The sequence below is a fragment of the Carassius auratus genome, unplaced genomic scaffold, assembly GCF_003368295.1.
Source record: "Carassius auratus strain Wakin unplaced genomic scaffold, ASM336829v1 scaf_tig00215416, whole genome shotgun sequence".
In the NCBI taxonomy this organism is placed as follows: domain Eukaryota; kingdom Metazoa; phylum Chordata; class Actinopteri; order Cypriniformes; family Cyprinidae; genus Carassius; species Carassius auratus.
In genome coordinates, this window is record NW_020528079.1 from 164,671 (window position 1) to 180,052 (window position 15,382).

General features: G+C 40.3%; 1 protein-coding gene across 6 annotated transcripts in view; it reads left to right on the plus strand.

Annotated features, from left to right (window-relative positions):
• Positions 1-924: 924 nt before the first annotated feature.
• Positions 925-15,382, plus strand: part of LOC113094660 (nucleolar protein 4-like) — an 84,176-nt gene continuing 69,718 nt past the window's right edge. Inside the window, exons 1-4 of one of the 6 annotated variants that reach the window (XM_026260241.1) lie at positions 3,051-3,073; positions 3,677-3,714; positions 10,378-10,495; positions 15,172-15,327. In XM_026260241.1, coding sequence (XP_026116026.1) covers positions 15,256-15,327 — 72 coding nt within the window. In that variant the 5' untranslated portion in view covers positions 3,051-3,073; positions 3,677-3,714; positions 10,378-10,495; positions 15,172-15,255. Of the gene's footprint in view, positions 1,448-2,897; positions 3,074-3,676; positions 3,715-10,377; positions 10,496-15,171; positions 15,328-15,382 lie in introns of those variants that run through there. The other 5 variants (XM_026260238.1, XM_026260240.1, XM_026260235.1 and 2 more) reach the window with 5 other exon arrangements.

Below are 15,382 nucleotides of genomic sequence, written 5' to 3' on the forward strand. Positions count from 1 at the left end.
TCGGAGTCGCTATGATGTTGGTTTCCCATAAGTCTTCCTGCTTTCATCATTTGCATGCTTTGCTTAACTTTTCACTTTCTTTTTTGCCTTGCCAACGTTGTCTTTAGCTCACATTGCCAGAAATCAACTTTTTATTGAAAATGATGTCCATTCACTGCAATGTGAACACCCTTAAATCAAATATAGCACCAGAGTAGAAATAAACTGTATATATTTCCCATATATATTTAAATGCTTATTATTTATATTTTCATTTGGTACTTTATAATGACACATTCTGTTTCTGTAATCAGTAGGCTATTTCAAATCTAAAAAAAATTTTTATCCAAAATAATTAAATGTAAGTGCACCGATTTACCCTGGATACACTTAATAAATTATATGTTTAAAAAAATATAAAATAAAATAAATAGAATGTAAACAAACAGTAACCTCCGGTCGAAAACTGTTTTCTGTGGGACACACATCTGTTTTGTGTAGATTTGGGCTATCTGCACGCGTGCACTTCCTGGATCTGAACCGTCCCACCGCGCATGGGACTCCACTCAAACCCATCCACCCCACCGCCTCGAGGGTCAGCTCGTATGCCTCATCTCTCACGTTACAATCCCGTTCTCCTCGTGGACAGTGGCAGGCGCGCGGAGCGTCGAGGCTCGAGCTCATTCTAACAGGTGGCGAGCGATTTGAGGTCTGAGCGACCGGTGAGCTTGCTTCAACGTCCGCCGAGAGGAGCACTCGCTCCTCCTTATGAGCAATTCTTGGGCTCCTAGGCGTATTAAACACAGTCTAATCGTCGTATTTGGGGTATTTAGGCGAATGACAGATTGGTTTAATTAGCCTCAAGCTTACAGGTGGGCGAAAGCCGTTTGTAGGACGGCCCCTCTTTCAGTTCCTCAATAGGAGACACGGGACTGACATTTGTTTGCCATCCTGTGGGACAGAAGAAACGGCTCCGTTAACAGGTGCGAGGATAGACAAATACAAAGGCGTTTAGTCGTGTATTAGAATTAGAAGATTTTCATCTGTGTTCTAAAGATAAAAATTCTAGGAACTATCTAAATCTAGCTTATCACCGAAGCCTCTTTCTTTCCGGAGGAGGACCGACAAAGCCATGTCAACCAAAAAACGGGTGGATGTAACGAGAAGGAGCCGAAGCCCCGCGGAGTCCGAGGCGGAGATGTTGGGTGATTTTCAGGAGTGGTGCCTCCGCACTTACGGGGACTCCGGTAAAACAAAGACCGTCACCCGGCGAAAATACAACAAGATTCTGCAGACCCTCTTACAGAGCGACGACTCGAATGGAGTCTATGTCGAGAGAAACCACATCAACGCCAAATTTAAGTTCTGGGTCAAATCTAAAGGTTTCCAGGTGGGCAACACTGACGGCAAGCCGAACGAGAACGGGGCAGCGGACAGAGCGGTCCTGTACGTCCCCATCAAGGCAACGGTTAGTACGGGTGCTCTTTTCCCCATCTGCTAATCAAACGCGTAATAGTGCCCGATATTTGCCTATGCAAAATCTGAGCCACGCGCACAATGGTGCACGCTCACGCGCCTCGCAGCCGGTGAATCTCGTTCAGGGTTGTATATCTGTAGTTGAGCTCGTGTCTCTCTCGGGTCTTTGGTAACCACTTGTTCATGTGTCATTCCGCCCGGTATCCACGGGAACCGTGGCAGCTCTGCCACCCGATTGTCCGGAAGCTGTTTATCACTATCAGTCACTGAGGATATGATTGCAATGTAGAGCTAACGAATCAAATGTAATTTGAAATGTGCATTTAAGATGGCATACTATAGGTAAGGTTATATATATATATATATATATATATATATATATATTGACTGATTCGAACCCTTCTTTTGACAAACTTTTTTGCCAAAGGCATTTATTTTCAATAAAAAGTAAATAAATAATAGAAATAAAAGTTGAAATTAAAGTATTGGGTAGGGTTAGGGCTTTATTGTCCCAATATGATGCATCCATTAAATTGAAATAAGATTATAATTTACACTCAATACGTTATTATGGTATACTGTTTAATAATGTACTATAATACTGAGGTGCAGATAATTGACACTATTTGCAATAAGTAGCATAAATAACAGAAAATCCTGCTATTTTAACATAGTGTAAATAGCCATTTGCACTTAGTGTAAATAGCAAATCGATAAAAAACTGCTATTTGCACTTATTGTAAATAGATGCTGCCTAATACTTATGGTATATTGTATAATTATTATTTTTTTATTATTAAAAGTAGTTGTATATGTAAATAAGCAGTGAAAAAATATGGTTTTAAAAAGTTAGTGTAGTGTAACCAGCATGCAGGAAGACATCTTTATTGTCACTTGACAAGAAAACCAGACAACTGAGAAGACACCTTTTGACCCTCATGAGTGCCTTTAAAAAGCATAACAAATTTTTAGCCGTTTTATGTAAATGCAATTTTTTTTGTCAAATGGACTTAACCTGAGAAAAACGACTGTTGATAGATTTGACTTTATAAACGTACATTTTTTGTACCTTGACCTTTGAACTTGAGTAAACTCAAGTGTATTAGAAGTCCATTAAAGTCTTAGTATATTAAATTACTTGTGGAAATTGCTATAAATGTAGGAAACCAACATGAATACAATGAGTACATTTCTACGAACATTTCTGTTGGGAATTCATAAGAATTTTTCCAATCTGCTTATTCTGCCCCCAATCATGCATTTCTCTCTCTCTCTTTTTTTTTTGCATTTAACCATTAGCAAAAGCATTTAGTCAAATAGAATGATATTTGCTTCAAACTTGACTTTATAAGAATAACTTGTATAATCTGTGCTTGCTTTATCTTTCAAATGATTATCAAATGATCTACATAATGTCTTTTTCTGAGCTGAAGAGTTCAGGTTTCCAAGCCGTTAAGTTATTATAATAATTTACTAAACCCAAAACACCTGCCAATTTGGTTCACCTGTGTAGCCTAATGAGATGATATGGTGGTGTGTGGTATTATTGGTGAAAAGGCGAGTTAGAAATGTGTGTTTGTATGATAGCAATGGGGAGAGATCGAGAGGCAAGGACCAGGTGAGCAGGACAGCTCTCAACAAAACTACTGAAATAATGAGGAGCCCAGATGAAGATTTATCTTATGACCATTTCACGGATTAAACATGATGGAAAAGTTAAGATGGATGCACCCTGCTGTGCTCTGTGTACCTTCATAATGAAGAGCCTGCCCCAGATTTGTCGTATTCAAATATTATTTTTTCTCACTTTCTCTTGCTTTAGGTAGGTGTGAGTTCTGAATAGGAAAAATGGAGGAAAGCGGTGCAGGGACTGTGTTGCAATGTGCACAGGTTACTCAAGATCTTGATCACAGAATCTTTTACTTGTAATACAAATTCCAGCCTAATGGAAATCCTGTTAAAGGTCACATAGTGACTTAGAAATTCACTTGATTGAATTTAAAAGGAATAATTTAACTCAAAATTAAAATTCAGTCATTAGTCTCATCCATATTGTTCCATACCCATATGCTGTTATTTTTTTCACTTTCTGAAGCAGTGGTGTTTTATAATGCTTTTTGTGCTCCGCAGCCCTGAGCGAATGTACATTTTTAGAGCGAAGGAAGAGTAGCCTCAAAAATGTCTATGAAAGTTCTACTTTTCATTTTTTTTTTTTTTCTAGAAAAATAGCAACAGCACAGGAGTTTGAGTCAACATAAGGTAAGAGTGAATGAAAAATATTAAATTTTGGGTAAACTATCCCTTTAACATTCTTTGTTCGCATTACCATATTAGTCCTGTAGTCTGATGTTTACTTCTCATTGGTGTGCTTGAGTGTAATAGTAGTTTTGACGTAAGAGCGGATTGATCCGCAGCTCAGTATGAAGATAATGATCAGTCTGTTATAATGACTGACAAACCGTTTTCTCTATTGTATTACTCAAACCACACACTGTCAAAACACACCGCTTAAAATGGTGTGAATGCACGCATGTAAAGGGGTCACCTGTTGCACTACTTTATAATGTATGAAAAGTGTAGGAGAGTTGTGTGAGGATGGCGTGCGTGGGGATGAAGGATGAAAGCGAAAAATCAAAAAACATTTTCATGCCACTGAAAGACAATGAGATGGAGCAAGGGATCACGGAGGGGATTTCTGGAGATGGCGAAAGAAGAAATGATGTTGTTGAGAGAGGGAGAAAGAGAAGGCTGGAGGAAACCGTCACACAGGCATCACATGCAGTTGACACCATCGTCTGCGGACACTATTATTAGCCCCTAACGTTCCTCTCTTTCCTCCCCTTTCTCCCTCTCTTTCTCGGAGAACACTAAGCAACTGTTGCAGAAGAATGCCATTCTCTCTTTAGCGTATTCTGTCCTTAAGCTTTTATTTTGTGGGGTGGGGTAGGACAAGGAAGTGAGAATCTCAAGAGAAGATAAAACTGTCAAATAATCTGGCCCTAAAATGTATTTGGACAGTTACTCACTTAAAAGTTGATCAATTTTGAGTGTTGATCAATTTCGAGACTACTTTTGAGTAGAGCAGGGTATTGGTACAGAATTTTTTTTTTTTTTTTACTTCAGTTAGGTCATATTTCAATATTAATGTTTATTTTGTTTAAGTCTCTGCTATTTTGTAAGTTATACAGAGCATTCTGGGATTCACTTGTTACTTTGTATGTTTCTAAGTCACTATAAAAGGACTCCTAAAGGGCCCGTTCACTTAAAGTTTAGTCATCTGCCACCTTAAATGCTCAGGCTCTTTAAAGTCAGGTGGATTTCTATTGTTCATCAGCTCAAAGATTGTTCTGAAAGCTGTTTCTCGATGTCATCATTGTTCTACAGTAGCTGTAGCGTAGACTTTACTATTCACTATTCTCACAGGTTTAAACTGATTAGTAATACTTTATTGCAGTGATCCTCAAATCTGGCTCGCGAGATCCACTTTCCTGTGAAGTTTAGCTCTAACCCTAATCAAACACATCTGAGTTTGCTAATCAGTGTCTTCAGGATCATTAGAAAATCACAGGCAGGTATGTTTAATTGGAGTCGGAGCTAAACTCTGCAGGAAACTGGATCTCGCGAGCCAGATTTGAGGATCACTGCTTTATTGTTATCATTAGTAGGGCTGTCACTCTTGAGAAAAATCAAGTTTGAGATTCAAGATTCAATCACAAATGTATTAACAGGGAGTCATAAACAGGACTATTTGGATTATTACTTTTTACTTAATGTTTGAAACGGCAGGTTATCAACTTATGAAGTGCCACTATGCATATCCACAGCATAAGGCTTAATCGAAAGGAAAAAAAGATTCAGAACAGGCACAAACAATAAAGTGACAACTTAAACCGCAGCAGGAGTAAGGTATATAGCCTAGCCTAATTAATGTTTTAATATTGTTTGCAAGAAACCCCAGTCTATCAACTTGATCTGGATTAAGTGTGGCTCTCTATTTATTTTCCAGACGTGCCTGGCTACTAGCTATTATTCACGTGATTTGGTCATGGGCCTACGCTACAACCAGGGGGGCAGGGTTTCATTTTTTTTTTTGAAGCACCCCTGGGTGCCGCCATTGGCTAGTGGACCCCACCTGCTGTTAGCATTCCATTGACTTCCATTCATTTTCACTTTACATCTGAGGCGTTTAAAGACTCCATTTGTCCATTAATTATTTCCAAAGAAACACGAAAAATGTATAAAAGGCCCCATTACCTTGTGTTTTACGTTATGGCCCCATAGAAGCAGTTTTTGTAAAAAAAAAAAATTGGCTAACAATTGTGCCACAACCTGTCGCACAGTAGAGAAATTACCGTATTGACAAGAGGAGAAGCTCGCAGACAATCTTTTACTGTCTATGAGGCAATCGGGGGAACGTGGAGGCATAAAGTCAAGGGACATAATTAATCAGAATACTTACCAAAATTTGCTCCTGTTCACGCTCGCCTTCTCTGCAAAATTTGGTGGGTGATTTCAGATTTCTCTTGGCACAGCGATTAGAAGACTTCCAGGTTGCTCACGTGACATTTACGTCAAGCTCAGTTTGAGTCTGCGCAGTACGCCCGACCCACAGGAAGTGCTTTATTGTTTATTGTTCGTTTACGGATATTTCACGTCTGGTTGGAATGCATATTCGAATATCGAATAAAAAGTGACGGCCCTAATCATTAGTGATCATCCTTGGTGTGAGCGGCCCTTAAGAATCATTAATTTAGGGAATAGGGCTACACTTCTGTATGATTTTGATTAACTAAAAAGAATGAGCTCATAGAATGAATCAGACTACTAGAGTTTATGCATGTAACGGTAGCTTGTGAGCGCTATTTTATTGTGTTGCACTAGTTTATTGCATCATATTCAATGAAGACCGTGAACTCCCTGTCACTAACTTTAAATATGTGTGAAATATAGCTCTCTCTGTCCTCAGTTTTACATGTTTGTGTGTAGTCTAGTGTAGGGGAATTTACAGTTAAAACCCAAGGACCAGATATTTGGCAATGAAGACCAGGAGTCAGAGATGAGTTCAGTTAATAATAATAATTTTACTTGAAGTAAATGGTTTGCATTTTCATCAGCAGAAGTCAGCTTCAATAATCTCGACGGAGTTCGTAGGCTGTCCCCCCCCCCCCCCGTACAACTCAAAATCACCCCCAGTTATACCTGACAGAGGATACCAATTGCGTCAATACATAAGTCAACAAAGTTCTGATTGGTTCCAAAACCTAGATAAAACTCTCCAAAGACGTATATCTGATACGCTGGACACTGGCAGTTGATCGTTTGTCCTGGGACTGTCTGAGCTTCTCCCTGTACAGACAGATACTAACACGCATACAAAGAACTTATCTAAAATTCAAGGCTTTCTAGCACTGGCGAGTGTCTTATTACGGTTGGATACACACACATACAGTAATATGTGGACATTAATCTTGAGGAAAAGAAATACAGGGTAGTACAGGATTCTTTAATATCTCATAAGCGCACATAAGGTTACACATTTCACTCTTGCCATAACTTGATTAATAGTCAAACAAGAAATCATGTAATAATATAATTAATATCAGTATGAAGGATATGGCAACTCAGCATCCACTCCTTCACTAGCCTCTTCTATGTTTAAGAGAGCATCTCAACTGGGATGGCCTGTTTTATCAGTCCATTCATCTCAGTGCCCTAAAGGAGACCCAAATGCTGAGCTAAATGATTCTGTATTACTGAAAGCCCCTCCCTGGACACACTGGGTAGAAGTGCTTGATGGTTGTTTGTGGTCAGCCATGTGCAGGTGTACAGAAGAGAATGTGCTTGTGATCATTGTCATCATGGGCCATGCCCTAGCAGTTGGAGTGGGAGGTGTTTTTGTAGTGTTTGTCTGGATGGTCAGTGAGCTCTGACATGTTTATTATTTCTGATTATCTACGAACATGCTGGCTTTTTTTTTTTTTTTCTTAAGCATTTTGTGCCATCAGCATATCAAGAACTCTGTTCTTTTCTATTCATTTGTGCTGCTTCTACCTGTTTTGAAAACTAAAATAGTCCTGATTTAAAAAAAGTGTGTGTATGTATATGTCACATATTTGGTCATGGGTTAGGTTATGTATAAGGAAAAGTAAATAAATAGTTAACCGCAAGTATAGGCATGCCAATATACAACTAGTTAATAGTGAGAATTGGTCCCGTTGTGTTAACAAAATAATAGTATATCATTTTATTATCTGCCATTTGTCACTTATCAGCCATATTGCTAAAATGAATAATTTACCTAAGAAATGGACTGGAAGACACTTTCATGTTATCATGACCAGGTCAAGTGGCCACCAAAGATGAGTTTCTTCACAACACCCCCTACCACCCAGTCACTGTTACCTGGGGCTCATATCTCTTACACACACAAAAAGCAGGTGTAGGAGACCAGCTGGTAAGATGTGTGTGTTTAGGTGTTGTATAAGAACAATGTTCTGAGTGGTTAATCATTCAGAGCAAGTGAAGAGCATGAGTTTGTCACATCCACTGAACACTCATCAAGAGCTCTTGGTCTGTTCAGCTTCGCAACAGTGAGAGAACCTGAGAAAACGGCTGTAGATGCAGCTCCGGCGGTTGTGGTAGTGAGCGTTTAGGCTAATAGGAGCAGAGAAAGAGGGGGATGAGAGGAGAGGGCAGAAGCTGATAAAAAAGATGAGTGCAGGGAATGGAGTTGTTCTGTTGCTTAAGGGGCAATACGCATGTTTGCAGGACCGCTAGTGGGCTCTAGTGTGCACACACAATGTCCTCTTCTCTGTGGGACTTCATTAAGAGCTCCTACAGGTAACAGAGTTTGCTGAATTGTGTGACACTGTTTGAAGAAAATGTCATAAAACAGGCACTATGTTAGGCAACTAAAGTGTTGTTTTTAAGTGTTGCCCCTTATGTAACAAAAATATATGGGAATGTCCTGCAAAATATGTGATATTACATAATACAGTAGTGCTGAAGAGTAGAGTCTGTGGTTAGGTTGACGACTGGCCAAACACCATATGTTACTTTATTTAAATTAATGGCTGTGCATTTCAGGACCGTGATAGTTTAAAACCGCATAAACAACTGCTCATAAAGCGCTTAGTGAACAGACTATTTATATTTTGAATATTGTAAATGATTGTTAAACATTAGAAATTAATGTTTAAAATCGGGCAACATAGTGCATTGGTAAAGCGTTACTATGTAGTTGTTAAAGTGTATTGTGTGTTGCTATGCTGTTTCTAAGGTATTTTTGGGTGGTTGCTAACAGGTTCCTTACTGGAAAAAAAACCCCAGCTAAAACCTGGTCTTAGCTGGAAGTAGCTGGCTTTTAGCCTGACCAGCTAAAATCCCTTTAAAACAAGACTGCAAACAAGGTATGACCAGACTAGACATTAGCTTTAGCATGCACTGCTAATAGACTGGTCTCATGACATTGACAGACACTGAGGTTGTGTGTGGAATGAATGAGAGAGTAGAAGAGAGCACTGTGTCACACTTTATCATAGTGGAACTAATTTATTTTAATGAAGGCAGTGTGAAGCTACTTTGGATAACTGCAAATAGAGTGACTGGTTCTGAATATTCATGAGGTATTCACAAGTTTCATATCTAAGGTGCCTTCACACAAAACCACGCCTTTCATTTGAAGCACGGTTAATAATTTGGCCTCCCAAGAAGGCCAGTCATATCTGTGGCTGTAGGTTCAGCTGTGGAGCTGTGAAGACCGATGAGACTGAGAAAGTGATTTATTTATGAATTCGAGAGAAGAGAAAGTGTAGTTCCACCACCCTGGAAGCAGAAATGCATACACACAGCTGACAAAATGATTAGTTTCATCTATCACCCGTGAACAGAACCTGTTAACTAGAAGGAGATTAATGTTATGCGACTGAAACTACCGGAGGAACCAGGTTCAGAAATAAATGATGTAGCGATTAATATAGAGAACAGTGTACACTTTTTGTGTGCTTCTAGTGACCGATCTTCAGTGGGCAAACATTGTTTTTTTTTCTTTTTCAATACTGATGTTACAGATATTTACAAAGTGGAGGACGATAAAATTGAAGTTGATTTAAGCTGAAGGGTGTACATCTGGTTTAGACCTTAACCAGACCAAGTAATTTAAATACAATATTGATTATGAAATTCATCATTGAATTCAGTCATGTCATAATCCAGCTCAGTTCAGTTTAAATAGTATTTGTGCAATCAAGTCAATGATATCACTGTAAATGAAGTGTCCCCAACTAAGCAAGCCAGAGGCGACAGTGGCAGGGAACCAAAACTCCATCAGTGACAGAATGGAGAAAAAAACCTTGGGAGAAACCAGGCTCAGTTGGGAGCTCAGTTCTCCTCTGACCAGACCAAATCAGCAGTTCAATTCCAGGCTGCAGCAAAGTCAGATTGTGCAGAGGGCTCAACTCGTTCCTGTGGTCATGTGCTGGTGGTCGTCTGAGGCCAGGTCTTTACAGGGGGACTGTATCTGGGGCTCATCTAGTCTCAACATCATCTAGTATATACTTGTACAGTTTTGTGTATGAATTGAGGTTTTATTTTATTTTTTGTCATCCAGCATCAGAGATTGTTGGCCCTGTCCCTTCTTCCTTGTAAGGAAAGCTGTGACGGTTGAATGCATGGTTTCTTTTTTTCTTTCTTTTTTTGTGAAAGTGAATCATCCTCATAATTAATGTGCCCTTTTTCTTTTTTGGAGTTTTCAGTGTGAACGCATTACTTGCACAAAGCATGCAAAGTGTAATGCACCTAGTGTTTTTGGTTTGGTAGATTTTGTGGAAAAAATAAACCATTTTGTTAATGAACAGTAATTTGCTAATAATTTACAACCACCCCAATACTGGCTGCTTATCTGGCCTGGGTTCTTATTTACAGCCGCATCACTGCTGAGAATACAAGAGCTAACAGACTACAAGCAGTCACTCCTCCTCATTTCCACCATCAGGGTATCCGTGCGTCTGCTTGCTGTAGTGACTGCAGGACAGCCTGTGAGGTGAGTGGCTGCGTATTCTGGTCTCCCTGCATTCCTGCGGTTTCCATGGTGAAGAGTCTCGGTGCTCTAGAGCAGGATGAATTAACATTGTTTTAATTGGCTCCAGGCTCTGAGTTACAGTGTGCCTTATCGCTACACTGTCATTTGCAGTGCATTATCATTCACTCTGCATATGCATTCACTCAGGTGTGTGTGTGTGTGTGTTTGTGGCCTCTTTAAGTCCTAATGGAGCAGTCTAACCCCAAGTGTGTCCAATCTCATTTCCAACACACAGCTCATTCCCTGAGAGATAGCCAATGTCAATGCACTTCACCGATAGAATACACAGCACTTCAGCAAACTAATCGCATGCTTTACTTGGGGGCGGGGGGGGGGGGGGAGACGACATGGATATGAGGAGAGAGGAATAAGGGAAAGGAGAGGAAGTAAAGTTGAGTCTGTATTTGAAAAGCCTTATGGGACTGTGAGAGGGCAGATCAAGAGAGTAGGTCTGTTCTGAAAGCTCGTGAGATGCCCTGATTACTACAGCCTTCCTCGGTGCGCTGTTTTTTTTTAAATGTGCAGTCACTTTTATCTGTTGTTCACAAAATATTTCTAAAGTGAAATCCTGGGATTCTAATAGGAGTCCACAAAATAGTAATTTTTGGGTGAGGCTAAAGTTCCCCATGCAGAAATCTATAATGTTTGAAAGTGACTTGTGTTCGCTTTGATTTTTATATATAGCTACACTATTGACGATAGACTGGTCTTTTTTCTGCGAATGTGAATACACCTTAAGGCAGCATCCTTACTGATATTTGAACCTCACAAGTGACACGAATAGCAACACAAATAGCACTCCTCCTGCAAGGCTAGGGAAGAAACAAAACCGAAAACAATGATGGACCAAAAAATATATTTTTTAAACGATAAATAGAAATACTAAAACAAAAAACCTGCTAACTTAATCCAATTATTTGTTTCTATAAAATAATACTAACAAAACTCAAACACTACCTAGAGTAACAGTATGATAATTTCTTATGATTATGGTGACCTAAATGATCATGGTTTATTACGGTATTGTTCAAATGTGCTGGATATGTTCAAAAAGTACACTCTCAGGAAAAAAAAGGTACTAAAGAGACCATTTTGTGCATTAAAGCACACACAGCACACACAGACTAGGTAAATTAAAGTTTTAGTTAGTACTGTTTTTGACGCAGTATTTAAGTTTGCAGGTGGATATGGTAAGGGCTGTGACTTTTCCTGACCAGGCGCCAAGTGTTGCCAATCATAATAGGACCCCTTTAAAATTTGGACAAACAAAAGTATCTTAGGAGGCTGCATAATTAAGTTAGCTACATCTTTGAATGGTCTTCAGTGCAGGAGCTTGCCAGTGACACCTTAAAATGCTTCCTCTGTGGGACGCTCACAGGGGTTTGGAACGAGCAGATGCATGTGCGATATTCCCCTCCTGCTCTCTCGTTAGTCTTGTGAACACACATGGACATCCGTCATTTAGCCGTCAGTTTGTTTATCTACACAGCCGTTGGCCAGGATTAGCCTATAAACTGTGACCGCCTGTCGCAATTAGCACTAACCCAGTCAAACTCATTTCACTCCCACTCGATCCTGTCCATCTCTCCTCAACCGATAAAACCCTCTTCACACCCCCTGTGCCACACATTCCCTCTCATTTGTTACTTTTTGTCCGGTTTTCTATTAAATACACAAATGTCCTTAAAACTATAGATTTACTTGAAGCAGTTCTGCCCTCTGGATGTGTGCCAAAACCTAAAGCACGCATCCTGGAGAGGGTACAAACCCGCTGTTGAAAATTAGGGCAGACAGGTTTGGCCAGGCCCCTTGTCTGCTGTATTTCAGTATCGTTAATGTTTGTCACCATCAGCAGGTTTTCCGCCCTTAGTTCGTCATGCTGAGCTTGTTGTGCAGGTGTGCAAGTCCCAATTTCTGCAGTTTTATCATTTTATTGTTTGCTTGGATGTCTGTATGATGGTGGGGGGTTGGTGTCTGTCTCTTCCTTATGGCTGAGCACACATGTCTGAAGGGCTTCTCCCCTCCACTGAACTCTTCCCAATCCCTCCATCATTTGTTTCCAGAGATGCGGAGACATGGGGGAGCTGCTCCGACCCAGCTTGTCTCCTAGCAACAGGGCTGTTTGGTCCGGGACCTGGGAGTGGAAGCACGAGAGAACAGAGTAGCAGAAAGGAGAGAGGGATTAAAAAGGGAAAGCTGTAATTATCCGGTGCTGCTGGAAGGATCGAGGGCCTGGAGAGATGGAGTGAGGGAGAAGACAGTGAGGTTCTGGGTTATAGATGCATGTATATGTTTTAACATTTGGTTCATTTGACTAGCATCTACCAAAGATGAATAAATCTGCAACCATGTTTGTAGTTGAGAAAAAAAAAAATCCACATTTATAAACCAACTTACGATTTTCAATCACTCCGTACAGATACCATTTGTTTTCTTCCAGCCAAACACACAGTTTGTAATACACCAGAAATCCACCAGATGAAGACCCTTCAGTAGACAGGACATTATGATGTGCTGCCCAACAACGGCCGTATTAATGCAATTAAATTGTACTTGATTTATATCCATATACAGTATGTGATGCCATGTTGCAGTGGCACAAAGCAAATGCTAATATCGGGCTGTGAGCATGTGTGCAGGACAGCCTACTTTTACCCTCTCAGGGTTCGGTGACTTTGGCCCCATGCAGGCATTGGGGGGAAGGGGGGATCTTTCTCTGTCCGGTCCTCAATGCCTTGAAGTGTGCCCTGTGTGTTACTATGGGCATGCAGAGTATGTGCGCGAGTGTCCTGTCTGCTGCGCCTGAAGGTGCTGCGCTGACCCCCTCCCTCCCGTGTCCCACATTGGCGCGTGTGGTTGGGCTGCTCCTGTCACACGCACTATCATCCCAGGCCGCTGATGTGCCCCGCAACGCTGGGAAAAGGGGGGTGGGGGGGGTTGAAGGCCGAGCGGCATTATGCTACAGCAACATGAATCTCTAACACACACACACGCACACACACCCATTGGCAGAGCCTGGCACACGTGTCCTATCTCCTGAAGTTAATGTAGTGGAGTGGAATCCAGCAGTAAACATGTGTGAGCGCCTGTTCCATTGCTTCAGCACTTCATTGTGTGTCAGAATGCTTTCCTAGTTTCATGTTTGGAGTAGAACTATTCATATACCACAACACGATGATTTGTAAGAGGAATATATGTTATGATTAATACTAAAATGATGGGAGTCAGTGAGGCACTACTTTGCAGATCCACCCTAGCTGCCATGGCAACCCTGTGGCCCTGGGTCTGAGTGAGGGAGGAGCACCACTGCATGTGATGCAGGCAGTGAAAGGAATAGAAGATGCAGATGGTGATTTGAGTTACAGGAGCTGATCCAGCACTGACTTGGAGGTTCTGTGTGCCACATGACCCTGCTGCCCCACACACCTACCGAAGTAACCGTTACCGTAGTAATGAGGCTGACTCTCTGATGGAAGCGGGATCCCCAGACTACTATATGTGTGTGTGTGTGTGTGTGTATGAAAAAATATTTTATATGACAATACTTCCAAGAACCAAAGCATATTGATATGATCCTCAAAGTATTACCATCTGAACCGTGGTACTGCCTTAGTACATTTATTTCAAATAATTTTTCAAATAGTTTTATTTTATTTTTTTAATGACAATGCAGAAATACAGGTTTTATGGTTATTTTAAGTATATTTTGTTCACCATTCACCGTGATCTGACCCTTTTTTCCCCTGAGGAAAATAATCTCGACTCTCCAGCGTTGCTCCTTATAAGGGAGAGGGGAGATCCTTCCCAGAATTCCTCTTTCAGCCTTCTTAAAGTCCTCCTGGAGAAGCTGTTGTCTGTATTGCAGGGTTGTTTTTAGATCATTTTAAAATCAATTTTGTTCTTGTATTATGAATTTTATTGTTTTGTTTACTGTTGTTCAGCATATTGTGTTTATTTAATTTTTTTCCAAATTTTCCCTGTCTCGGTTCAAGAGGAATAATGTTGCAAAGTTACAATGTTTCAATGAAGTCGAGACCGGTCTTTTCTTCCGAATTGTGATGCACAGCCATATTATCAAAAAAGAAATGTTGGGCAGGACTTGGTTCTTTATATTGGATGTTGATTGGATGGAGACAGTTTAAATGGGTTAAATGATTGGATTAATCTGGCATTCATTACCAAAGAAAATATCATTCCAAAACCTCTATTAAGAATTCAACATATGCATGGATTAATATGTAAAAAGAAGAACTATTTAAAGCAAATTTATTTAAATAAGATGACAATGTTATTTTTGCCGCTAGCCCCTAGCAGCTGATGGTATGCTGGTCTCATAACTGATCTTTTATGCTTCGAAGATTACATTCACAAATCCAAACCGTATTCATAAATGGCTTTAAGGTCTTCTATGCTTTACGGCTAAACGAGAGTTTGGTATTGAACACACACACTCTTTCTGGCACTCTTATTTAATAAAGGAATTATTTTTAAAAGATAAAATAGGCAACTCTATTCATATGACCAAAACCCTGTTGTTTTACTGCTAAGATTTATGTTCTGTGATAATCACTATTTGACTGTTTATGTATGAAGTATGTATATCTATTTTTTTTTTTATTTTTTTTAAAAATTTTTAGTGTGTGGATGGGAGCTCAGGGCCGGAGAGCTCCTCTCTGAAGAGGGTCGCCGTGGTGGAGGACTTCTATGACATCATCTATGCCATGCACGTGGAGATCAGCTCTGACCTGGCCAAAGCACCCAAACACGCCGGACAGAAGAAAACATACAAAGCGGTGAGTAAAGCATGGAACTTCTTTCTCATAGTCTCTGATCAGACATGGAAGTATG